At 45.5% G+C, this 26,960-nt stretch overlaps 2 protein-coding genes across 5 annotated transcripts in view; both read left to right on the forward strand.

Moving 5' to 3' along the window:
• Positions 1 to 26,960, forward strand: part of Dscam1 (Down syndrome cell adhesion molecule 1) — a 73,978-nt gene that overhangs the window by 40,247 nt on the left and 6,771 nt on the right. For 2 of the 4 annotated variants that reach the window (XM_064696078.1, XM_064696079.1), the window contains 11 exons: positions 3,337 to 4,181; positions 4,241 to 4,402; positions 7,799 to 8,089; positions 20,053 to 20,172; positions 20,253 to 21,479; positions 21,542 to 21,697; positions 21,762 to 22,445; positions 22,506 to 22,614; positions 22,680 to 22,856; positions 22,919 to 23,085; positions 26,048 to 26,260. In XM_064696078.1, coding sequence (XP_064552148.1) covers positions 3,337 to 4,181; positions 4,241 to 4,402; positions 7,799 to 8,089; positions 20,053 to 20,172; positions 20,253 to 21,479; positions 21,542 to 21,697; positions 21,762 to 22,445; positions 22,506 to 22,614; positions 22,680 to 22,856; positions 22,919 to 23,085; positions 26,048 to 26,260 — 4,151 coding nt within the window. Of the gene's footprint in view, positions 1 to 3,336; positions 4,182 to 4,240; positions 4,403 to 7,798; positions 8,090 to 9,564; positions 9,837 to 11,381; positions 12,906 to 20,052; positions 20,173 to 20,252; positions 21,480 to 21,541; positions 21,698 to 21,761; positions 22,446 to 22,505; positions 22,615 to 22,679; positions 22,857 to 22,918; positions 23,086 to 26,047; positions 26,261 to 26,960 lie in introns of those variants that run through there. The other 2 variants (XM_064696081.1, XM_064696080.1) reach the window with 2 other exon arrangements.
• LOC135437967 (cell adhesion molecule Dscam1-like) lies at positions 8,672 to 9,021 on the forward strand. The gene has a single exon (XM_064696082.1). The coding sequence runs from the start codon at positions 8,779 to 8,781 to the stop codon at positions 9,019 to 9,021; it is 243 nt and encodes an 80-aa protein (XP_064552152.1). The 5' UTR covers positions 8,672 to 8,778.

Below are 26,960 nucleotides of genomic sequence, written 5' to 3' on the forward strand. Positions count from 1 at the left end.
CCCAAACAATTACCCCTACATGCGCGCGCCGTTTGTTTGTATGGATTGTGTGGACTGCATGCGTCTCGCTCGCACACCGGTTTATTGAATGAACGCACGTTTCTGGGTCAACTTTCGCTTGTTGTCTTTGGCTCGGCTCTTGCCCGCCCACCTGTTGCCACACACATGCACAAGGTGCGCATGCCCCAACGGGGCGCCTAGCTGTTGTTATTGTTGTCGGCATTTCGTTAACCTTAAGCTTAACATTGACCCCAATTAAATATGCATTGTGCGCGTCTGTTGTTGCCGGCTTTCCCTCTTCTTCTATTACTTTTCGAGTTTATGTTTGAAAAGTTCAGCGCCTTTTGTGTCCTCTGTGTCAACAGGTCACGTGCAAAGTGCACGTACATACATAGGAGGTCAAAGTTGAAGTTTTTTTTAGTGTCTAAAGTTGGCAAATGCATTATTTTTGCTGCTTGCGTGTGGCTTTTGTCTGACTTTTTATACAACTGGAGCTTGCTCTTAGTGTCTTACAACACCTGTTGGCAATACTTGGCTACAATTTTACATTTTCTTTTTGACTGAGGTGCAACGGTTAAAGGTCGCAGGCTTCCCATTCAATGAGGCAGTTTTCGTAAGCCCCGCTTATACTATCTCATGTGGTAACTAAATGTCAAAAGTAGTTATTGGCGATTGCCTAAAGTTCTGCATTAAAAGATGATATAGTTTAAACGGTTTCTTGCGTAACTTTAAAATGATAACCTCTTATTTTCTTAGAGCCCATTGGTTCAAAGGCGCCGGCTGTGCCCGCGGGCGTGCAGACATTCCAGCAGCATGTTCCATTGGGTTTCAGCTTTGCGATGCTCTGCCAGGCTCAGGCATTTCCAGTGCCTGTTTTTAGGTAATCCGATCGTAGTACCCACCATCAAACATTCAGTCAGTTAGTTCAGTTCTTCTTATTCCTAACAAATAATAACGCGTTGTCTGTTGTATCTCAAGAACCTGTTGGCTTCAAGGCGCCCAGTTTTCCTAGCGTTGCCTCAACATTTACCATACATGCTCCCCAGCACAACAGCTTGGCCTTGACCTGTGAAGGCCAGGCATACCCGGTGCCAGTGTTTAGGTAATTGGACAGGGAACTCTTTAGTAAACTGTTGTCTTTGTCGGGGGCTTGGACCAACGCTTGTCAACTGGCTCTATTGGCTCTATGGGAACACCTTAATTATGGCATTGATTACTTTTATTTTAGAGCCTGTCGGCGCAAAGGCACCCACTTTTTCGAGCGACTCCAAGGGCAGCATATTTGAGCGTTCCATTAATGCTAGTTTCGCTCTATTGTGCCAGGCACAAGCATTTCCCGTGCCCATCATTAGGCAAGTTTAACGAGTTATCCTTACTATCAGGCAGTTTTATGTGCTATTTGAGGAACAAAATATTTATCATAACATGACATTACAGAACCCATAGGCTCCAGGGCTCCCACCTTTTCGACGGACTACAACTCTTTTTCTTATGCACGCGCCGTGGGTCAAAGTTTTGCTATGCTGTGTCAGGCGCAGGCATTTCCAGTACCCGCCATGAGGTAGACTTGAGTCTATTTTTGCTTTAAAATAATTCAGGCAGTTTTCGTGTTCTATTTAGAGTCTATTTATGTTTATCAATGCCCTTTACAGAACCCATTGAGGCCAGAGCGCCGACCTTTTCAACTGATTCCAATTCGTTCTCATATACCCGAGGCGTGGGTCAAAGCTTTGCGCTGCTTTGTCAGGCTCAAGCGTATCCTGTGCCTGCAATGAGGTACTAGTCCCTTTATTTAGCACTTCTCGAAACTATCAGGCAGTTTTCAATAGTTCATTTTTTTTGCACAAGTCCTGACAGATTAAATTTCGCAATTTCCAGAACCTGTCGGTGCGAAGGCGCCAACATTTGCTAGCGCTTCAAAAATCTCCAGTTTGCTCGGTCCCAGCTCAAGCGACATTGTCTTGCTCTGCCAGGCTCAGGCATATCCTGTGCCGTTTATTAGGTAAAAGTTAAGACAGTTTTCGATTAATCCCCTTTCTGTTTGAATCGCATTCCGGAAATAATTTTTTATTTTGGCCGTGTATTTTTAGAACCTGTCAGCGCCAAAGGCCCGACTTTTGCAACCGATATGAAAAGCTATACATTTGTGCGGCAATATGGGCAAAGTTTCGCAGTTCTTTGTCAGGCTCAGGCGTATCCTGTGCCCCTGATAAGGTAGCCATAACATAGCTCTAAATATTCATCAACCAGTTCAGCCAGTTTTACAATATTATCTTGTTGGCCATAAACTTTTTATTTTCTCTTGTAGAGCCCATTGGGGCAAGGGTACCCAGTTTCTCGGGCGAGTCGAAAAGCTTTACATTTGTCAAGGAGATCTCGACTAGCTTTGCCTTGCTCTGTCAGGCTCAAGCGTTTCCCGTACCCATCATACGGTTAGTTTTACAATAAATCAACAATCGGGCAGTTTTCAAAAGGTATTCCATAATCCTGATCGGCTGTCAATGATGCTTTACAGAACCTGTGGGCAGTGTGGCACCTAAGATTTCCGGTGGTCGTTTACAGGAAATAACAATAGCAGCTACCAACGATTTGGCCATTTTGTGCCTAGGTCAATCCTATCCAACACCGGCATTTAGGTAATATTTGTACAGTCTCAGCGATATTCAGGCAGTTTTATGTGGTAAGACTCGATAATCGGATTTATTTCAGAGCCCATTGGCAGCGTAGCGCCCACTATGTCGGGTGATCGTTTGCAGGAGCTAACTCGGAAAAGGGATCACAGCTTTTCCATACTATGCCAGGGGCAAGCATATCCCATGCCCGCATTTAGGTACTCATCACTCTATTCTAAACTTTTAGACATCGTTCAGGCAGTTTATACAGATTTCGCGTTTGAGCATACAGTAAAATTTTTGACTTGTCAACTTTACAGAGCCCATTGGTCATGTTAAGCCGCGCATTGCTATCAAGAGCATAGAAATCAATGAGATTCCCTTGAGTGAAACATTTGTAGGCCATTGTCCGGGGCAGGGCTATCCAGTGCCCATTTATAGGTAGATGATTTTTCGTAGGGCGTTTCTGTTAGGAACTTTTCCCCCGATCCCTAAAGTGGCGCACAGAATAAGCAAACGTTCCGTGCACAACTCACAGCTAGGGTAAGTATTTTCGGTATATTTGACAGAGCCCAAATTCAAAGTAAGTATTCCAGCTCAAGCTCCAATCTGTGAGGGTTGTAAGCTAACACTCTGTGTGACGTTTGCTCGTTTTGTGCCCGCTCTCCCGCTGCCAACTTGAAGTGCTTGAATCGCGTCCACTAATATGTGCCTCTCTTTTCAGATGGTACAAATTCATTGAAGGAACCACCCGTAAACAGGCCGTGGTGCTGAATGATCGCGTCAAGCAGGTTTCGGGCACACTCATCATCAAGGACGCCGTTGTCGAGGATTCGGGCAAATATTTGTGTGTTGTCAATAACTCGGTGGGCGGCGAAAGCGTTGAGACTGTTCTGACCGTGACCGCGCCGCTCTCGGCTAAAATCGATCCCCCCACGCAAACTATTGACTTTGGACGTCCCGCCGTGTTCACCTGCCAGTACACCGGCAACCCGATTAAGACCGTTAGCTGGATAAAGGACGGCAAGCCCATTGGACACAGTGAGCCAGTTCTGCGCATCGAATCGGTTAAGAAGGAGGACAAGGGCATGTACCAATGCTTTGTGCGCAACGATCAGGAATCCGCAGAGGCTAGCGCCGAGCTAAAACTTGGTGGCCGTTTCGATCCGCCCGTCATCCGTCAGGCCTTCCAAGAGGAGACCATGGAGCCGGGTCCAAGTGTATTCCTAAAATGTGTTGCCGGTGGCAACCCCACACCCGAGATCTCCTGGGAATTGGATGGCAAGAAGATTGCCAACAACGACAGATATCAAGTCGGCCAATATGTCACTGTAAACGGCGATGTGGTCTCCTATTTGAACATAACCTCCGTCCATGCCAACGATGGTGGCCTCTACAAGTGCATTGCCAAATCCAAAGTGGGCGTGGCTGAGCATTCCGCCAAACTAAATGTCTACGGCTTACCCTACATTCGTCAGATGGAGAAGAAGGCAATTGTTGCCGGCGAGACCCTAATAGTCACATGCCCCGTGGCGGGTTACCCCATCGATTCCATTGTCTGGGAGCGCGGTAAGTGATGAGATGGCGATTTCAATATATATCGGTTGCTAAAACTCATATTTGCTTAGATAATCGCCCGCTGCCCATCAATCGCAAGCAGAAGGTCTTCCCCAATGGCACACTTATTATTGAGAACGTGGAGCGCAATTCGGATCAGGCAACTTACACGTGTGTGGCAAAGAATCAGGAGGGTTACTCGGCTCGTGGTTCACTGGAGGTGCAAGTCATGGGTAAGTTAAGCGTTTTGATTACTGCGCCAGCTTCTCTCAAGGAAGTTGCGCGCCAGCTTATCTCTCCTGGGCGGGTTGAATTTTCAGCATCACGAAACCCTGCAACGCTGGTCGCTCTTTTCGCTTCAATAAATTATCCGTCCAACCATAGTGCCGCCACAGATAGTTCCCTTTGACTTTGCCGAGGAGGCCATCAATATGAACGATATGGTGTCGGCCACCTGCACGGTCAACAAGGGCGACACACCGCTCGAGGTGTATTGGACTACAGCACCGGAACCGAAGCTCGGCGTGGCGCGTCTCATGTCAAACGACGGCATATTGATTACCAAGACGACGCAGCGCATTAGCATGCTGAGCATTGAGTCGGTCCATGCCCGCCACAGGGCCAACTACACCTGCGTAGCCCGCAATGCTGCCGGCATTGTCTATCACACGGCAGAGCTGCGTGTCAATGGTGATGCTTCTCACTCTCTTCCACTCTCTCTCTCGATCCGCTTAGTAGTTGTGCATTCTTCTAGACCGATTGTTACGAGTAGTCTAACGTTATAATTTGTTAAACCCTCCAACCAATCCAAGTACTGCCCCAGATAGTGCCCTTTGAGTTCGGTGAGGAGAGCGTCAATGAGCTGGACATGGTGTCCGCCTCCTGCACAGTCAACAAGGGCGATCTGCCCATCGATGTGGCTTGGACCAAGAACGGCGGTCGTGTCTATACCAACGATGGCATTGTGGTCACCAAAACCAGTACACGCATGAGCGTCCTGAGCATTGAATCCGTTAGAGCTCGCCACGCGGGCAACTACTCCTGCGTGGCCACCAACAATGCGGGCGAGAGCAGACATTGGGCCATCCTGGCCGTCAATGGTTAACAGCTTTATTAGTTCGCTTGTTCACTTTCAGCAGCTTTAGCGTTTCATTTACTTTGATTTTGTTTTCCCAAAACCCACCCAGTTTTGCCTCAGATAGTGCCTTTTGACTTTGGCGATGAAAGCATCAACGAGCTGGACATGGTATCTGTTTCGTGTACTGTCAACAAGGGCGACCTGCCCGTGGATATATATTGGACGAAGAACGGAGGACGCCTCTATACCAACGATGGCCTGCTGGTCAACAGAAACAGCCAGCGACTGAGTGTCCTTAGCATCGAATCCGTGCGAGCTCGTCACGCGGGCAACTACTCCTGCGTGGCCACGAACAACGCTGGGGCCACCAGGCAATCGGCCATGCTGGCGGTCAATGGTTAATCCTTCAGTCACATGTTGCTTAAATTCTTCTTTCTTCTTGCTTTTGTTTGCTTTTACTTGATCAAAAATACCACCCACCCAACCGTACAGTTCTGCCCCAAGTGATGCCCTTTGCCTTTGGGGAGGAGAGCATCAATGAATTGGACATGGTCTCGGCCTACTGCACAGTCAACAAGGGCGATCTGCCACTAGACATTGCTTGGACCAAGAACGGCGGGCGGGTCTTCACCAACGATGGCGTTGTTGTCACCCGCACCAGCCAGCGCATCAGCGTGCTGAGCATTGAATCAGTTCGCGCTCGCCACGCGGGCAACTACTCCTGTGTGGCCACCAACATTGCTGGAGAAACCAGGCAATCCGCGTTGCTGGCAGTCAATGGTTAAGCTTTAGTTCTGCTTGCAGTAGTAGCTCCAGTTTATCCTTTACCTTATGTTCATTTCTGTCACCCAACCCGATCCGGTATTATTTATTTGTCAGTGCCACCCTCAATTGCACCCTTCTCGTTCGGCGATGATCCCGTAAACACCGGCGAAAATGCTGGCGTTCAGTGCATGGTGCAAAAGGGCGATGTGCCCATAACCATCAAATGGACACTCAACTCGCGACCCATTATCAACGGCGAGGAGGGCATTACCATACTGAAGCTATCACCAAAGACAAGTGTCCTAAATATAGCCGCCGTTGAGCAGTACCATCGGGGCATATTCAAGTGCATAGCCGAGAATGTGGCAGGATCTAGCTATACCACATCCGAACTGAAAGTCAATGGTATATGGCAGCCAATTGTGATCTTATAACTGATACCTGGTCCTAGCTTTATAAATTAGTTAACCCTTTTAAGTTCTTCTTTTATAATTTGATACATTACATTACATTCACACAGTGCCACCCCATGTCCTGCCCTTTAGCTTTGGCAGTGAGGTCTTCAACATGGGTGATGTTTTGAGCATTAATTGTGTCGTGCTAAAGGGAGACTTGCCGTTGAAAATATATTGGAGTCTGAATAATGAGACCATTGAATCGGGACAGGATGGCTTTACTGTCATGCAGCTAAACAGTCGTACCAGTTATCTCAGTGTGGATACACTCGAGGCCAAGCATCGTGGGGCCTATAGCTGCATCGCCCAGAATCAGGCGGGTCGGGCCATATATGCCGCCGATTTGCAAGTTAATGGTGGGTCGTTCAATAGTTCAATAGCTTCAAAGTGTTCTTCTCTCCTAGCCGCCTGCTTCTATTGCTTTCCTACTTATTAACAATACTCTGGTTTATTCGGTGGTACTGAGCGTGTGTGCTGAATAGGGTTAACCTAGACGAATTTTTTTTAAACTCAGTTGCACCACAGATAAGTTCGTTTTCCTTTGGGGACGAGCCACTAAATCGCGGTGAGGTGGCCAGTGTTACCTGTGTGGTGCCTAAGGGCGACTTGCCCCTGGATATATACTGGACTTTGAATTCGGCTCTGATAGTCAATGGTGAGCTCGGGTTCACCATAGTGCGACTCAACAAGCGCACCAGTTCGCTGAACGTGGACTCCTTGGAGGCCGCCCATCGGGGAAGTTATAAATGCATAGCCAACAACTCGGCTGGCTATGCTGAATATGTTGCCATACTAGAAGTGAATGGTTCGTCATGTTGATAGAATTTGATTTAAGTTATAGTTAATTATTGGCTGTTTTTTTTATTTGATACTCACCTCTTTTGTTGTCCCTACCCCCCCATCAAAAAAGTGCCACCACAAATACAACCATTTGACTTTGGCATCGAGCCCGCCAACACCGGCGAAATAGCTGGTATATTTTGTATGGTACCGAAGGGCGATTTGCCCATGGAAATGCGCTGGACCCTGAACTCTGCGCCCATTATAACGGGCGAGCACGGGTTCACCTTGTCGCGTCTGAATCCACGCACCAGCTCGCTGAGCATTGACGCACTGGAGGCTCGACATCGAGGAATCTACAAATGCATAGCCACAAACAAGGCGGGCAGCGCCGAATATAGCGCTGAGTTACATGTGAATGGTTTGTGCGGAACATGTCGTGGGACTTATTAGGATCATAATGCACTTAGTTCATATACATTTTGATTATTTTTTTTTATGTTGTTTCATTTGTTTGATTTCTGAACTAACACCAATTAAACCCCTTCAAGTGCCACCGCAAGTGCTGCCCTTTAGTTTTGGCGAGGCGGCGGCCGACGTGGGCGACATCGCCAGTGCGACTTGTGTGGTGCCCAAGGGGGATTCACCTTTGGATATACGCTGGTCCCTGAACTCAGCGCCCATCATTGATGGCGAGAACGGTTTTAGCTTGGTGCGCTGGAATCAGCGAACGAGCATGCTGAATATCGATTCGCTGAGTGCGTTCCATCGTGGTGTTTACAAGTGTACGGCCAGCAATGAGGCTGGCAGCAGCGAATCTGTCGCTGAATTGCAAGTTAATGGTTGGTTTGCCCAGATAAGATACTAAATAAGTCGACAAACTAAACTATGCTTAAGTAGCTAGCACTAAATTGAATTCGGAGTTTCATGTTGGAGCAATGAATTTACTTGAAGCTTTCTGAAAAGCATTTAAGACTGCTGAACAGCTGTGAATTGTTGTTGTGCTTTGTGTAGTTATCTAGCTGTTTTGTCTAGCTTCGAGCTTTTCTATATACATTTTGCCCAGTACCGCCACAAGTAATGCCCTTTGTGTTTGGTGATGAGCCCTCCAACTACGGGGACAGCACCGCCGTCCAGTGCATGGTGTTCAAGGGGGATACACCGCTGCAGCTGCACTGGACCCTGAATGGACAGCCCATAACGAACGAGAATGTGGGCATACGAATTATAAAAATGTCACCAAAACTGAGTTCATTGAGCATCGACTCCATCAATGGTCATCATCGCGGACTCTTTAAATGCATTGCCAGCAATGCGGCGGGCAGCGCCGAGCAAACAGCCGAACTAGTTGTCAATGGTTCGATCTATATTTAACTTTGTGATCTGATCATGATTATCCATAGTTTATTTTTTCTTTTTCGTTTATACCTTGACACTTTGATTTTTAAACCCCAACCGCAAACATCCCACAGTACCCCCGCAAATTAGACCCTTCGACTTTGGCGATGAGTCATCCAACTCTGGCGAGACCATGGGCATCCAATGCACCGTGATCAAGGGGGATCTGCCCATTGAGATCAGCTGGGCGCTGAACAATCAGGCGCTTACTAGTGGCGATTGGGACGTGGTTATTGGTCGCATGTCCAGCAAATCGAGCACCCTTAATATTGACTATATAGCTGCCGAGCATCGGGGCATCTACACCTGCCGAGCGCGCAATCGAGCTGGCGAAAGCAGCTACAGTGCCGAGCTGAAAGTCAACGGTGACCCTTAACACTTTCCAATAGACAATTAGTATTAAGATTACTTTTCTTGATTTCATTGTAATTCCGTTTGGTTTGCCATGTCCATCTCCACTCCCAATCCCGACCCAACTTGTCTGGCAGTGCTGCCCAGCATACATCCATTTAGCTTTGACGCCGACGCCAATGAGGGCGACAGCGTACAGTTGACCTGCCATGTGGCCAAGGGCGATCTGCCGTTGAGAATACGCTGGACCCACAACGATTTGCCGCTGTTCCCACATCTGGGCGTGATGGCCAGCAAAATAGGCGAACGCATTAGCCTGCTGACCGTGGAGACCGTCAAGGCGGTGCACTCGGGCAACTACAGCTGCGTGGCGAGCAACACGGCAGGGAACAGCAGCTACGCCGCGGAGCTGTTTGTCAATGGTCTATCTAGAATTTATGTAGCATTTCAGGATCTTTTATTTGTACATTCGTTTTGGTTCTTGACTCCCGCCTAACACTTTACACTCTCTCATACATTGAACCCCAGTACTGCCGCAGATAGTGCCGTTTGCATACGAGGATGTGATCAATACGGGCGACTCCATTGACTTGTTTTGCCAAATCCAAAAAGGAGATCGTCCCATAAAGGTGCACTGGAGCTTTGAGCGCAGTGCCAGCGACAGCGACAGCGATGCCAGCAGCGATATGCTCCAGCCGCAAATGCGCACCAACCGCATCAGCAGCAAGACCAGCATGTTGTCCATCCAGAGCGCAAGTCCAGCCCATACGGGCACCTACACATGCATCGCCAGCAATGCGGCGGGCACCACCAGATACGGCGTCAACCTGACTGTCAATGGTATTTGCTTCGCTTCGTTTCCATTCGATTAACGGGGTAGTCTAGTGTTACCTTCGGGAGTTGGTTGTGGTTACGTTTAACGAGCTAACTTCGTTGCTTAACAGACCCAGTTTGATTTGATACTAATCCAGCTAATCCAGCGTATTGGAAATACTTACATCTATCTACATACATACTTCTTAACCCGACTATCTACACCTATGCTAACAATGACTCCAACTGCTCTTAAGTGTCGCCCAAGATCGCACCCTTTGACTTTGGCGAGGAGCCTCTGAACTACGGGGAGCCCGCCTCCGTGCAATGCACCATTCTGGGCGGAGATCTGCCCATTAATGTCACCTGGCTACTAAACAATGCCACCATTGATAGCTACCATGACATTTCCTTCTCTCGCATTGGCAAACGGATCAATGTCCTATCCATCGAGTCGGTGGCCGCTCACCATGCCGGCCTCTACTCCTGTCATGCCCAGAACAAGGCAGGCCTGACAGCCCACTCGGCGCGTCTGATTGTGAATGGTTTGTCAGCCGACATAACGAGAATCTATTTAACTATATAGCATCTAGTTTGATTTGCCTGATTTGAATTTAAGTTTTTGATTTAATTTTGTTAAATTCCCACACATGACCAGTGCCTCCCAAGATCACACCCTTCTCCTTTGGCACGGAGCCGATGAATTTCGGTGAGCCTGTGTCGGTGCATTGCACCATCTCGGGCGGCGATTTGCCTGTGTCGGTCATCTGGACATTGAATCGCCATCCGCTACTGCCGGAACTGGAGATATTCACAGAAAAACGTGGCCAGCGCATACACAACCTAATGATCGATGCCATTGAGGCGAAGCACGCGGGCAATTATACGTGCATTGCCAGCAATTCAGCGGGTCGTGCCGAGCATTCAGCTGAGCTCATTGTCAACGGTGCGTGGCCACAAAGTTTATAGCCCTACGAGTATAAAAACGCCTATTTGGAGACTCTTTCTATACCCTTGCAGTGTCGGAGTTTTGCAACTGCCAGGGTATATTCGCTTCGGTGCACCGAGGAATCAAACTGTAGTTGTTCTAATTGCCATCCTTCCATGTCCCCCTACTTACATATATTGTGTGCTGTTGTAATATGTGTCGCATATCAGAGAATCGAGCTTACAATGAAATGAAATCCCTTTTGATCTTATTGCAACTGATACGTAATATGAGAAACCTCTATATAGCTGTGCCCCGCATAAGCCCGTTCTCTTTTGGGGATGAGTCCATGAGCTATGGTGAATTTGTGAATGTGCAGTGTACCATATCGGGCGGTGATTTGCCCGTTAACATTACCTGGACGTTGAATGATAGGCCCTTCGAGGATTACCTAGAAATACTGACAACCAAGCGAGGCAAACGCATCAACGAGCTTACCATCGAGGCGGTCTCGGCCAAGCATGCGGGCAACTATTCCTGCATAGCCGAGAATCGAGCGGGCCGTGTTAACCATACGGCCGAGCTAAAAGTGAACGGTTAATACTCTGCTTTACCTAAACATGTAGAATAATTATTTTGGTTTTATTTATTAAGTTATCCTCCCCCCACCTCTGTTAATCAATCTTCTTCTTAAGTTGCGCCCAAAATTGCCCAATTCGACTTTGGGGAGGATCCATCAAACTTTGGCGAGTCGGCGAGCGTGCAGTGTCTGGTCACCTCGGGCGACTTTCCTGTTAGTTTTGCTTGGCTCTTCAATGGACGCGAAATCAGTGAGAATGTCTACGATGTGTCCATGGTGAAGTTGGGCAAGAAAATCAGCGCACTGTCAATTGACTTTGTGCGCGATCATCACGCGGGCAACTACACCTGCGTGGCCGTCAATAGGGCCACCTCGGTGAACTACACCGCCGAGCTGGTGGTGAATGGTACACAAAGCCTGTCAACTGTCTACTGTCAACTGAATTATTTTCTGTTTTTATCTTCTTATTTTGTTGCCCATTACCCGAACCAACCCTTCCACATCAAGTACCCCCCAAGATTGCACCTTTTGACTTTGGCGATCATGCCATCAACTTTGAGGAGTCGGTGTCGGTTAATTGTCTCATCTACTTGGGCGACCTGCCCATGGATATCATATGGCTCTTTAACGGTGCGCACATTCAAGCCTACACAGGCGTGTCCATAGTCAAGGGAGGCAAGAAGGCGAGCATCCTGACCATAGATTCCGTGCATGCGGGTCATGCAGGCAACTACACTTGCAAGGCGCGCAACGATGCGGACTCGGCGGAGTACACGGCCGAGTTGATTGTGAATGGTATACATAGTTCTATATGTGGGCATCAATTGCATGATCTGTGATTTTTCTTTGACTTTTGCTATGATTTTCATTTCGTAACACACACGATTCTACCCACAGCTCCGCCCAAAATAGCGCCCTTTGATTTCGGCGGAGCACCGGCTAACTTTGAGGATTCGGTCTCTGTCAATTGCTTGGTGACCTCGGGTGACCTGCCCATTGAAATTGAATGGTTGTTCGAGGGCTTACCGGTCAACTATGCTGCCGGTATTGCGGTGCTCAAAGGTGGCAAGCGAACAAGCCTCCTGACTATCGACTCTGTGCATGCAGGACATGCGGGCAACTACAGCTGCAAGGCGAAGAATAAGGCCGCCAGCAGCGAATTCTCAGCAGCGCTCATTGTCAATGGTTGGCAAGAGCCTGACATCTATTATATTTATATCTTCTATAAGAGTTCCGTTTGATTTAAGACTTATTTCTTACTATTGTTGGATCCCCCTTTATCCTTTCTGCTGCTCCCAAGTACCACCCAAAATAACACCCTTTAGCTTCGGCGAAGAGCCCGCAAATGTTGAGGACTCTGTCTCGGTGACATGTTTGATCTCGAGCGGAGACTTACCCATCGACATCGAATGGTTGTTCAATCACTACGGTATCAGTTCGTACTCGGGTATAATGGTCATGAAGGGCGGCAAGAGGAACAGCGTCCTGAGCATCGACAATGTCCATGCCAGCCATGTGGGAAATTACACTTGTCGTGCCAGGAACCAGGCAGCAGCCGTCAATTATACAACCGAACTGATCGTGAATGGTATCTAACTAAGCTAAAAGCCACGGCTGCAGAGACTCGTTTTTCATTTTGTTTTTCTTACTTCTATTCCGTTGAAATTATCATTTGTTTTTATACACCATGTAACACACATCTGAATTATTTTGGTATCTAAAGCACCGCCCAAAATCACGCCCTTTACTTTCGGAGAGGAGCCTACAAATGTTGAGGATTCAGTGTCGGTAACTTGCCTGATCTCCAGCGGCGACTTACCAATTGATATCGAATGGTTTTTCAATGACTACGGCATCAGCTCGTACTCGGGCATAAACGTAGTGAAGGGCGGCAAGCGTAACAGTATGCTGAGCATTGATAATGTCCAGGCTCGACATGCCGGACAATATAGCTGCAAGGCTAAAAATCACGCGGCCGCAGTTAATTATACGACGGAGTTGATTGTGAATGGTATTTTGGTATATTAGCTGGAAATTGCTTTTGATATTTGTATTCAGTTTCGTTTGATTTGTTGGTTTAAACCCCTTGCCCCCGACACATTCTCATGACACACTCAACTCTTTGCTTAAAGTACCGCCCAAGATAACGCCCTTTGATTTTGGAGAGGAGCCCACTAATGTGGAGGACTCGGTGTCCGTAACTTGTCTCATCTCCAGTGGAGATCTGCCCATTGAAATCGAGTGGTTATTCAAGGACTACGGCATCAGCTCCTATTCGGGCATAACTGTTGTCAAGGGCGGCAAGCGCAGCAGTGTCCTAGGTATCGACAATGTACAGGCCCACCACGCTGGGACGTACAGTTGCCGGGCCAAGAATCACGCGGCTGCCGTTAATTATACAGCTGAGCTCACTGTGAATGGTATTCGCACACTTGATTATGAAAATATATTGCATATATGTTAGATTTGATTTCTTCTTATTTAAAGCTGATTCACTTTTTGTTTTCTTGATATTGCCCATTACCCTGAAGTCCCTCCCAAAATCACGCCCTTTAACTTTGGAGAAGAGCCCACAAACGTCGAAGATTCCGTATCGGTCACTTGTCTAATCTCTAGCGGGGACTTACCCATCGACATTGAATGGCTATTCAATGATTACGGCATCAGCTCGTACTCTGGCGTTACGGTCATGAAGGGCGGCAAACGAACGAGCATGTTGACCATAGACAATGTAAGTGCTCGTCATGCCGGCAAGTACAGCTGCCTGGCCAGGAATCACGCGGCTGCCGTCAATCATACAACAGAGTTGATAGTGAATGGTATATCAAAAGTTGTACCCTTCATTTAGGAAATAAAATGTTCAATTTCAATTTTATATTTATCTTAAGTTCTCCTCAAAACCCCAGATTTATGTTTAATATATTTTCATTCGTGAAATTCCTCTAGCTCCCCCCAAATTAGCGCCCTTTGATTTCGGCGATGCGCCAGCCAACTTTGAGGACTCCGTTTCGGTTAATTGCTTGGTTTCCTCTGGTGACCTGCCCATCGATATCGAGTGGCTGTTTAACGGGCAGCCCATAAGCTTTGCCTCGGGCATTGCAGTCCTGCGCGGGGGCAAGAGAACCAGCGTCTTGACCATAGACTCGGTTCATGCGGGTCATGCCGGCAACTACAGTTGCAAGGCAAAGAATAGGGCGGCCAGCAGTGAATATTCGGCTGCCCTAGTTGTGAATGGTTGTTGTATAATTACATCTTTTGTCCGTGACTAGCTGTATTTTTGATTTTCATTCTAACGTTATCCACGCAACCTGACCTTATCCCATAAGTTCCACCCAAAATTACGCCCTTTGACTTTGGCGACGAGCCAGCGAATGTCGAGGATTCGGTGTCGATTATGTGTCAAATATCAACTGGAGATTCGCCCATCGATATTGAGTGGCTGTTCAATGACTATGGCATCAGTTCCTATTCCGGCATAAATGTCATAAAGGGCGGCAAGCGGAACAGTGTGCTCAGCATTGACAGTGTTCAGGCGCGGCATGCCGGCAGATACAGTTGTCGAGCCAGGAATCACGCGGCCGCCGTTAATTATACTACCGAGCTTATTGTGAACGGTATTTGGATCATGAGTAGTTACGACTTAAATAGCTGTAATTTGGTTCATTCAATTTTAATTTAATATACCCCCAAAAAACTATCCAACTAGAGAGCAGCCTATACTGAGTAATATGTCCCTTTGAATTCTTCATTAGTTGCACCCAAAATAGCGCATTTTGATTTTGGCGAAGCGCCCGTCAATTTCGAGGATTCCGTTTCCGTGAATTGTCTGGTTAGCTCGGGCGATTTGCCGCTAGACATCGAGTGGCTCTTCAATGATTATCCCATCAATCATTATTCGGGCATTTCGACTTCCAAAATGGGCAAGCGCCTCAGTGTCCTCATGATCGATGCGGTCAATGCACGTCACGTCGGCAACTACACGTGCAAGGCTAGAAATCTGTGGGCCTCGTCGGTCTACACAGCCCAGCTCTTTGTCAATGGTACAGCGAGATTTGTACAGCACCTGAATGTAAATTTCGGTTTTTTTTTTTATTGGTTTTATTTTCTCATGTATTTCTTTTATAATTTACACCATCGAAATTGTAAGTCACACAAATAAACACAGAAAATGCATGATTGCTTTGGCTTTAGTTAGTTGACGTGCTGGCTTCTTGTTTTGGCTTGAATCAAGTATTACGAGTATAAATATATATCAAATGACTTAGGCAGCGAACTTGAGGGTACAACGAACTTTACGAACCTTACGAACCTTACGAACCTAGCCTACCACATCTTACACCTTATTTCCCATCTCCACTTTGATCAAGTGCCGCCACATATAACACCCTTTGAGTTTGGGGACGAGCCAGCGAATTTTGGCGACTCGGTGACCGTGCAATGCACCATATCCAAAGGTGATCTGCCCGTGGATATATACTGGCTATTCAATGACTATGCCATCAACGAGTACCATGGCGTGACCAGCTCGAAAATAGGCAAAAAGGTCAACGTTCTGACCATCGACTCCGTGAATGGCAACAATGCCGGCAACTATACGTGCCGGGCCCGCAACAGCGCCCAGACCGTGGAGTATACGGCGGCCCTAATTGTGAATGGTTGGCCATAGATTTGCTGTAGTTTTAGTTTTCATATAGTAGAGCCTATATATATTTACGTTATCTTTTGTGTTTTTCTTGTATTTTCTGTTGTGCTCATACCCAAAAAGTATTACCCCAAATAACGCCCTTTGCCACGAGCGCTCAGCCCACGCATCTGGGCCAGTATATAACCTACCAATGCACCCTCACCGAGGGCGATTTGCCCCTGAACATACGTTGGACGTTTAACAAGCAGCCGCTCTTTAATGACGACGATCAGGACATACTCATAGCCAAAATGGGCAGGCGCAGCAGCGTTCTGACCATCGAGAGCGTGGCGGCAAAGCATGCCGGAAACTACAGTTGCCATGGCGAAAATGCCGCTGGCAAAGCCTCCTACAGCACCCAGCTGAAGGTCATAGGTGCCGCGAAAAGTCTATGCTAAATACCTAATTTAATTACGTAGAATATTTTTTTTATTTTGCACACTGTATTATTTCGGTTATTTCCCATCCAAACACGTTCAGTTGTGCCGCGCATCATTCCCTTCGCCTTCGAGGAGGGCCCCGCCCAGGTGGGCCAGTACCTAACGCTGCACTGTTCAGTGCCCGTGGGCGATCTGCCCATGCAAATCGAATGGACGCTGAATGGCCAATCGATCGGCGAGCAGCTGGGCATCAGCACCTCCAGCGTTGGCAGCCGCAGCAGCGTGTTGACCATTGAGGCCGTTGAGGCGCCACACGCTGGCAATTTCACGTGCCACGCCAACAATTTGGCTGGGCATCAGCGCTTCACGACGCTGCTCAATGTCTATGGTTAGGATGCGTATCCTAGAATAAAAGAAATTTCCATATGAGCCATTAACCTGTCCGCCGTAGTTTGTTGCTACTAACCCAATGCGTCTACCATATTTCGGCTGCATGTCTCTGTCTCTTTTTCGCTCTATATCTCTGTCTCACTCTGTGTCTAGTCGCACCACAAGGACTGCATGTACAACAAAAATTATTGCACCTTCTTCAGCACCATGTAGGACTTCATTAGGCTGATAGGTTTAGATTTGACTGAAAGCAGGATCTACGGATCTACAGAACTTCCCGTCGGACCGATTCGAAACTCACGCACTTACTCTAGCTTAACCTGATTCGAGGGAAAGGATATTTGTTTAGATTGTTCCATCTTAAAGTTCATTTTATTATTATTTTTTTTAATTTTGCTCCAAAGTGCCACCAAAGCTGGCGCCACTTCCAAACAATTCGCCGCTTTATGTGGGCGACTACTATCAGGTGACTTGCGCCGTGGTGCACGGAGATGCCCCCTTCAACATAACCTGGTACTACAATGGGCAGCCGGCTGGGCAGCTGCCGGGCGTCAGCATTCTGATGCACGGCCGGCGCAGCAGCTCTCTGAATATTGAGAGCGTGCAGGGCGGCCACGCGGGCAATTACACATGCATGGGTGCCAATGGGGCCGGCTACACGATCGTCGAGACGAGACTCAGTGTCAAGGGTTTGTTTCCTGTACAGCATTATGACTTGGCCTGGTAGTTGTAGCTCCTAGATAAAGCAGCAACTGTATAATATGCCCACGCGCTCTCTCTCTCTCTCTCTCATATGTGTTTCTCTGTGTTTGCCCTGGTGTCGGTTTGCATAAGCACAACTTGTATTATATGTTAACACTTACTCATGCACGGCTTTTGTGTGTCCCACCCCCCCCTCAACCGCTTAGAACTGCCCCAAATTGAACAGTTCCATTTTAATGCCAACGGCGTCAACGGCGGCCAAGCGGTGCGTGTCATGTGCATGGTCACATCGGGAGATCTGCCCATCGACATTTTCTGGCTGAAAGACGGACAGCCCCTGCTGCGCTCCATATATCACAAGATCGATGAGTATACGCTCATCCTGTCTCTGCGCCAGACGGCCATTAGCGACTCGGGCAACTACACGTGCGTGGCCAGCAATAAGGCGGGTCTCGCCAGTCGCTGGTCTCTACTGAAAGTGAAGGGTACATTCCGTTCTTCATAATAATTTCATTTAAAGGTCTATAGTTTTTGTAAATAGTTTTTCTTTCTTTAAAATTTGTGTCATAAAACTAAAGACAGTCTCCAAACGCGTTAACTCAACTTTGTTTTTGATTTTCTGGCTTCGTGGGAGCTCGATCCCAAAACTTCGTGCTCAGTCTACCGACACTTAGCTCACCCAAACAACAAATTATCTCTGACTAATTCAATATGGAAAGCATATCTTATAAAACAAAAGACTTAGGCAGCGAACTTGACAATTCCTAGAATCTTTGGGAATGCGCTGTCGACATTCATTATAGACTTGATCACGTTTGGTAATTGATGGGCTGTCAAACTTAGTAACACTTTTATTGCCTTGCACTGCCTTTCCGCGACGCTTCTTTAGAGCCGCCTCTGCTGGCCGCCCTGTCGCTTTCCACGTCCGTTTGTGATGTCAACGACTATGTGCAGCTCACGTGCATTGCCAGCAGAGGTGCCACGCCCATTCGTTTTGAGTGGCGGCTCAACGGGAGGCCATTGCACGACGACGATGACGACGCGGACGCCACCCAGGCGACGGTGGGTGAGCACTCGAGCCTGTTGTTGATCAACAAGGCGCAGGCCCACCATGCCGGCAACTACAGCTGCTCGGCCAGCAATCATGTGGGCGTGGCACAGCGACAGGCCATGCTGACTGTCAATGGTAAAGTGGAATCAAAAATTTGGCGAACAAATCAACGATTTTCAATTTCCCTTCAGCTAATCAAGATTTTCTCGAGTTTCGACTTTTTCCATTTTTTGCTCTGTGGGCCAAAGACTATTTAAACGAGTTCGATTGAGGTCTACCAACAAAGTTTTACCATCCAATTAGACACTGTATATAAGTACTTATAAAAAACCACGCAACAACAAAATCCTCCCTCTCTCGGAATGCCATGCAGACGCAATGTTAGTTCCGACCTAATCTTTACGCATCCGAATAAGCTCTTATATGGCAAAACAGCTCAGATTCAAATACACTATAACCAGCAGCACACACACACACACACACGCACACACATGCATACCACGCACAAAAACGTATACGCACTGTTCAAGCAGATTTTTTAAAAGACTCACAGCTTGATACTTGCTTGAGCTTTCTGTACAATATATAGACACATATATATTGAATATGTTTTTATTTTCAATTCCGTTTTGTACATTACGATTTGAACAGGCTCATGCTCCAACACCGAATAAACTGCCAACAACAATAACAACTCGCATATTTATCGCTTCTAATTGTCTACTTAATAATAATATTAATAACAATATCAGCCCACTGTGCAGTCTGAATCTGTTCGCTTCAAATAACAGTTAAAGATACATTTGTACGCTCCAGTGAAACACAAGTCCTTGCTACGTTCCCGCCATAACCATAACCATCCCCACACCACATCAGTCCAACCCAAATCCTCTCATCCTTGACTTTAATTACTTTCATTTTTATTGTAGTCTATGATTTACTTAGTGTTTAAGTCACAAAACGAAGTCTGTTTGCAGAATAAATTTACAAAAGAATCGAAAATCGTTTTAAAGACAATCACAAACAGCGCTTCGTTTTGCACAAATTGCATGTTGTTTATCTTTTAGTTTGTTACTAATTATTGTTTTATTAAAAACCCCCTTTCAGTTGTCCTTTAACAATTTGGTTAATTAATTGTGCTAATATCTTTGGTTGTAGTTTGGCTTATGAGTTTAACTAAAGTTTAAGTCAATAGTCGAAACAGTTCTATAATAACGCTTAAAACTATCATTATTCAATTAAAAACATATCGTGAAATATGTGAAATTTTTTAAATTACTTGCGATTGTTATACAAATGTTTCCACTAAGTTGCAACAAATTGAAATGAATAAAATATTCTAAAAAATACTTGAAATAATCAAATCATTTCAGTTTGTACAAAACAAAGTCCGTCCATCCGACTGTCAAAATATTAATCCCATACGCCGCATGCTAATTGTTATATTTTAGGAAAGCACCCGCAACAAACTTTCTAATATATTCTATTTCTGTACCCTACACATCATCAACAACAACAACAACAACAGTGCCACCCAGATGGATACTTGAGCCAACAGACAAAGCCTTCGCTCAGGGCTCCGATGCCAAGGTTGAGTGCAAAGCTGACGGTTTCCCCAAGCCCCAGGTGACATGGAAGAAAGCAGTTGGTAAGCAAAAACAAAAAAAATAAAACTAAACTGAATCTAAAATATAATAATAATTAAAACTTCTTTCTAACGCTCCACAGGCGATACACCCGGCGAGTACAAGGATCTGAAGAAGAGCGACAACATTCGCGTCGAGGAGGGCACACTGCACATTGACAACATACAGAAGACTAACGAGGGCTACTACTTGTGCGAGGCCATCAACGGCATCGGTTCGGGACTCTCAGCCGTAATTATGGTCAGTGTCCAAGCGCCACCAGAGTTCACGGAGAAGCTGCGCAACCAGACCGCTCGAAGGGGCGAGCCAGCCGTGTTGCAGTGCGAGGCGAAGGGTGAAAAGCCCATCGGCATTTTGTGGAACATGAACAACATGCGCCTGGACCCCAAGAACGACAATCGCTATACGATTCGCGAAGAAATCCTCTCAGCCGGCGTCATGTCCAGCTTGTCTATTAAACGCACCGAACGCTCTGACTCCGCGCTGTTCACTTGTGTGGCCACTAATGCTTTTGGCTCGGACGATGCCAGCATAAATATGATTGTGCAGGAAGTGCCTGAAATGCCGTACGCCTTGAAGGTTCTAGACAAATCTGGTCGCTCCGTGCAACTGAGCTGGGCCCAACCCTACGACGGAAACTCCCCACTGAATCGGTATATCATTGAGTTCAAGCGCTCACGAGCATCCTGGGATGAGATCGATCGCGTCATGGTCCCCGGACACACAACCGAAGCGCAAGTACAGAAACTTAGCCCTGCCACAACCTACAATATTCGCATCGTGGCTGAGAATGAGATTGGCTCCTCGCAATCGTCGGAGGCCGTAACCATTATCACAGCCGAAGAGGCACCGTCGGGCAAGCCCCAGAACATCAAAGTGGATCCAGTGAATCAGACAACGCTGCGCGTCATGTGGAAGCCACCACCACGTTCTGATTGGAACGGCGAAATCCTCGGCTACTATGTCGGCTACAAGCTATCTAATACCAACTCGTCCTATATCTTTGAGACCATTAATTTCATTACCGAGGAGGGCAAAGAGCACAACCTGGAACTGAACAATCTGCGCGTCTACACCCAGTACTCGGTGGTCATTCAGGCCTTTAATAAGATCGGCGCAGGTCCTTTGAGCGATGAGGAAAAACAGTTCACCGCCGAAGGCACACCCAGCCAGCCACCCAGCGACACCGCCTGCACGACTCTGACCTCGCAAACCATTCGCGTCAGCTGGGTCAGCCCGCCTCTAGAGTCGGCCAACGGTGTGATCAAGACCTACAAGGTTGTGTATGCCCCCAGCGAAGAGTGGTATGGTAAGTAGAAATGTGCCCTCTATATAATGTCCGATCCCATTGACAACACATCCACATCGTAGATGAGACCAAGCGTCATTACAAGAAGACTGCCTCCTCCGACACTGTTCTCCATGGCCTGAAGAAGTACACAAACTATACCATGCAGGTGCTGGCCACCACAGCCGGAGGCGATGGAGTTCGCAGCGTGCCCATTCACTGCCAGACCGAACCTGATGGTAGGTTCACTTCTAGCATATCTCAGTTTTCAATCCTCATTGCAACCTGCTCTCTGTTAAACAGTTCCCGAAGCCCCCACCGATGTCAAGGCTCTGGTGATGGGTAATGCCGCCATTTTGGTGTCCTGGCGCCCACCAGCACAGCCCAACGGCATTATCACCCAATACACTGTCTACTCTAAGGCAGAAGGTGCGGAGACTGAAACAAAGACCCAGAAGGTGCCACACTATCAAATGAGCTTCGAGGCAACCGAACTGGAGAAGAACAAACCCTACGAATTCTGGGTCACTGCCAGCACCACCATTGGCGAGGGCCAGAAGTCCAAGAGCATCGTGGCCATGCCCAGCGACCAGGTGCCCGCCAAGATCGCCTCTTTCGACGACACGTTCACTGCCACCTTCAAGGAAGACGCCAAAATGCCCTGCTTAGCCGTAGGAGCCCCGCAGCCCGAGATCACATGGAAGATTAAGGGCGTTGACTTCAGTGCCAACGATCGCATGCGCCTGTTGCCCGATGGTTCGCTATTGATTAAGTCGGTGAATCGCCAGGATGCCGGCGACTATTCCTGTCATGCCGAGAACTCCATTGCAAAGGACTCAATTACCCACAAGCTCATCGTATTGGCACCACCTCAGTCACCACACGTCACGCTCTCTGCCACCACCACCGACGCCCTGACCGTCCGATTGAAGCCCCATGAGGGAGATACAGCACCCCTGCACGGCTACACATTGCATTATAAGCCAGGTATGTGAACAGACGATCAATAATTAGTGGAAGTTCTGCTACTGACTTACATATTTGCAGAATTCGGCGAGTGGGAAACAGCTGAGGTCTCTGTGGAATCCCAAAAGCACAATATTGAAAATTTACTATGTGGCTCACGCTATCAGGTCTACGCCACAGGCTTCAACAAGTGAGCCGAGCACAAAATAAACTAACGAAATTCTATTCTAACTCTGCTGGAACCGTCTCTTTCAGTATTGGCGCCGGCGAAGCCTCCGACATTCTGAACACACGCACCAAGGGCCAGAAGCCCAAGCTGCCGGAGAAACCACGTTTCATTGAGGTGTCATCCAACTCGGTTTCGCTGCACTTCAAGGCCTGGAAGGATGGCGGTTGCCCCATGTCCCACTTTGTCGTAGAGAGCAAGAAACGGTATCTCATTGAGTACAGCTCACATTAGCTCGTTGGACGAGACTAACTCTTTGCTTTTCTAGCGATCAACTGGAATGGAACCAAATCTCAAATAATGTTAAGCCCGACAACAACTACGTGGTACTCGATCTGGAACCCGCCACCTGGTACAATCTGCGCATTACTGCCCACAACTCAGCGGGTTTCACTGTTGCCGAATACGATTTTGCCACTCTCACCGTAACCGGAGGTATTTACGATCTGTTTTCCAATTCAAATGTTTCACATTGCTTTTGTACATAGAAAACTACGTTGTTGATAATGTTGTTGGGGCGTCGCCTGCGATTCCATTTGAAGAGCCAGACGACACGCTCCGACAGCATTGTCCATATACAAATAACAATCTAGGCATAAACACTTTCCCTGAGTTGTAAATGTTTTCTTACCAAATTCACAAAAAAACTGAAAATGAGCAAATTTCAATTTTTTCATTTCATTTTTACCGAGCAAATTGCACAGTAATTATTTTAGTTTTGATTAGCAGATATTGTTTTAATTTTTTGTTTTCAACCACAAGCTTGTCATACATAGTAAAAAAAATCGTTTAGTTATTGTTGACTTTATAAGTTGTAATTTCGATAATATGCCAAAATTTGAATCGCAACGGCATTGAACGATGTACAAAAGATGTTTTTATTGCGTAAATGCAATTTGTTTTTTACGTTTTTATATAAAATACCATTAATGTGTACAAATCCCAAGAACAGCAAATGCAAATGCAACAAACTTTAAAGTAAATAGCTTAACATAAATCTCACCAGCCACATTCACTGATTACAATCATGAATTTTATTATTATTTAATTAATTATTTTATGATTATTTTCTGCGTTGTGACCTCTAGACAATCGTAGTGCCACGTTACTTAGTATTTACTTATGTCAATTATTTGATTCCTTCATTTCGTTATTCACTTGTATATCATGTCCATCATATTTAGTTAATTGCATTTATGTGTCCAGTCTGTGGAGATCTATTTTGTTTGTACATTTCAAAACAGACCAAGGCGTCAAGGTGCATTCAAATCTGTACTTGCCTGGTCTGATATGATCAATTGATGTTGTAACCCCCGTTGCTCCCTTTCGCTGCTAGTAGGACACGAGAGTGTCGCTTGAATACGAATCCGAATTGTAAATTGCTTAGTTATTTGCAAAATCCTTAAGTAATAAATTCTCTCTGCAGCAAAAGCAAAATATGGAAGGATTTTGATGGACTAATTCTAAATTAAAGAAATCTTTTATCCTATCAATTTGTATATGTGTGGTTCCCAACTGCATCAACATGGGATCCATCATCTTTTGGAATTCAATTCTTTAAAGAGTTTTCCACAACTGATCACATTAATTCACGCAATTTTATTAAGTCATGCATTCCTTACAAGGTTTTTGATTATTTTTTTGTTTGATTTTTTTTAGTTAGAATATTTTTAAGTGCCTTTTTTTTTTGTTTTGATTTTGACAATAGCAAAATGCTCATTTAATCTGCTTGAACCAAATGAAAAAAAGCCAAAGAAACTCAACTTGAGACCGAGCAGAGCCAAAGCGCACACATTTCCGAAAGCACAACAACCAAAGATCCATCATCCAATATGTTAGCAAGGGTTCACATGAGAGCTGAGATCCAAAAGAAAAGGAGAAGATGCACATCGATATGCTTATATATCAAAAAAAAAAAAAAATAAAAACAAAAAAAAACATACATATGTGCATTCATTACACACAAATGTTTATTTCGATTACAATTCAGTTCTGTCATCAAGTTCTAGTTGAGTTCCACCTAAGTTAGTTAGTGTTTACAAGTTTTATTTGAAGTTACCTCAACAGAAGTGGCACAGGGCCATCTTTCGTTCACGTTCTCGTTATCGTAATCTCCTAATCATACTATCGAAAGCAGCTACACTTGGAATGCCGTTAAATGAATTTGTTAACTTGCTTAAAAGCGTTTTAGCGTTTCGAGATTATAGTATTAACAATTTACTTAACTAGTTGTAAGACATTACAGATAAAAAACAAATTGCATTTGAACGTATTAAAAAGATGTTGATTTTTTTTATATATGGTAATTACAATTTATTCTAAAATAGTTAAAATAGTTTTCATATAAATATTCACAAACATTATATTGCGTTCTGTTCGGCGCATTGTAAAATAAATTCTAAATATAAATTAAATGTATAATTAATTTACATTCTCAACTATTTGCGACACTTCTACAATATTTCCGAACACGTTACAAAGATTATGCGAACTCAACTCAAATCAAATCAAATCAAAGTTTACTAATCGTTTTTTCTAATTGTTAATGTACTATTTGTATAAGTGTGTGTTTTTAACAAAATTATGCTCGACTAGTCGACTAGTGTCTGGGTACAAAAGTCAATGAACGAGAAGAAGGCGAAAGGACAAAGAGAGCGAGCGAATTGTTGGCGATTTGTTCGCGAATTGTTGGCGATTTGATCGGCAACTTTTTACGAATTGATCGCGAATTGTAATTTGCAAACTATTGAACCTTCCTTCTCACTTGCTCTCGCTCTCACTCTCTCTGTCTCTCTCTCTCTCTGTCTCCTATCTCTCCCTCTTTATATACATACATGCATATATACATATATTTATCTGTCTCTCTCCCTGTCTGGGTCTACATGTGAAACACTTTGGTTGTTGTTGTTGTTGTTGCAGGCACAATCGCACCCTCGCGTGATTTACCAGAATTAAGCGCCGAGGATACAATCCGCATAATTCTATCGAACCTAAATTTAGTAGTGCCGGTCGTGGCGGCTCTGCTCGTCATAATCATAGCGATAATTGTTATTTGTATTCTGCGTAGCAAAGGCAATCACCACAAAGGTATCTATAAGTATATCAAACTAATTACATATTTCTTCTTTTTTTTTCGGTTCCTCTCCATCTATCTTTCTCTATCTTTCAACATACTGCTAACGCAAAACGAACACACTTCGCTTTTCCTTTTTTTGTATCTGTACATATTTATGCTTTTCCTTTTTACAACAATCAACAAATATCTTAAATATCTTGGCTATGAAATTGCCTGCTCTGTTGTTGTATCTGGTAAACGAATTGCATGCTCGATTACGGTTTGTAAATCGAATCCGAATCCGAATCCGAATCGGAATTACAAAATAACACAAAACCAAAGGCACTATTGCGCCCCTCGACGACGGCACGGGCCATGGAAATGTCCATGCCCGAATTCCCCTGCCCGCCTGGATGCCCGAGTGGCTGGATCTGAACTTTATGGTGCCATTGATTGCCACCGTTGTTGTGGTTGCCGTTGGCATCTGTGTTGTCTGCGTGGCGCTCTCCCGAAGACGTACAGATGACATGCGGGGCGGCCAAAAGGATGTATATTGTAGGTTTGGCCTGTGCCCCCAATGCACAGTGCACATGGGCGCAAGTGCTCTACTTTCTACATATTATTTTCGACAAATTTTATTTCTGTTTTATGGGTCTCAAGTGTTGAACATTGTTGCGCATTTTCCGCCTTACTCTTAATTTGAAATTTTTTGTGTTTTGAAATGAACGCACAATGTCAACACGAGGATCAGGTTACGCATATATCAAATGCCGTCACTCTGCAAAAATTCTGGTAACTTTTTAAACATTTCGGAATGTCAATGTTTAATTTTAGAATAAGCCATTAAAAGCATGATATACAATATATACAATATTCGAAGCTTGATAAAATATTATTCAGACTACAGCTGACACGAACTCAAGAATACACGCACAAAAAATACCAAAAATATACCAACAAAATACTTTATGAAAATATTGAATATACATGTGTCCCAAAATAACTCATATACATATATATTTAAAGTGTATTCTATGTGTATAAGTACATTCATATATCTCTGTTATACTCATATGATACTCATAGATTTGCCATCAATTTTCCATCGCCATTAACAGATATTGGAAAATTATTAGAAAAAAATATTGACATTTGTATAAATATTATGCGATATTGATTTATTGATTTTAATCCCTCAATTATTCTGGCATTAAATTCAAGAAATAATGTTGTAAGCCAAGTAAATAGCATCCGC

Source organism: Drosophila montana, unplaced genomic scaffold, assembly GCF_035044405.1.
Source record: "Drosophila montana isolate Dmon_TW-CO22-7 unplaced genomic scaffold, ASM3504440v1 contig_3833_1, whole genome shotgun sequence".
Lineage (NCBI taxonomy): Eukaryota > Metazoa > Arthropoda > Insecta > Diptera > Drosophilidae > Drosophila > Drosophila montana.

Bases quoted from the DNA above. Each gene is read 5' to 3' on its own strand.
- LOC135437967 (XM_064696082.1), top strand. From the start codon at position 8,779: ATGGGCATCCAATGCACCGTGATCAAGGGGGATCTGCCCATTGAGATC.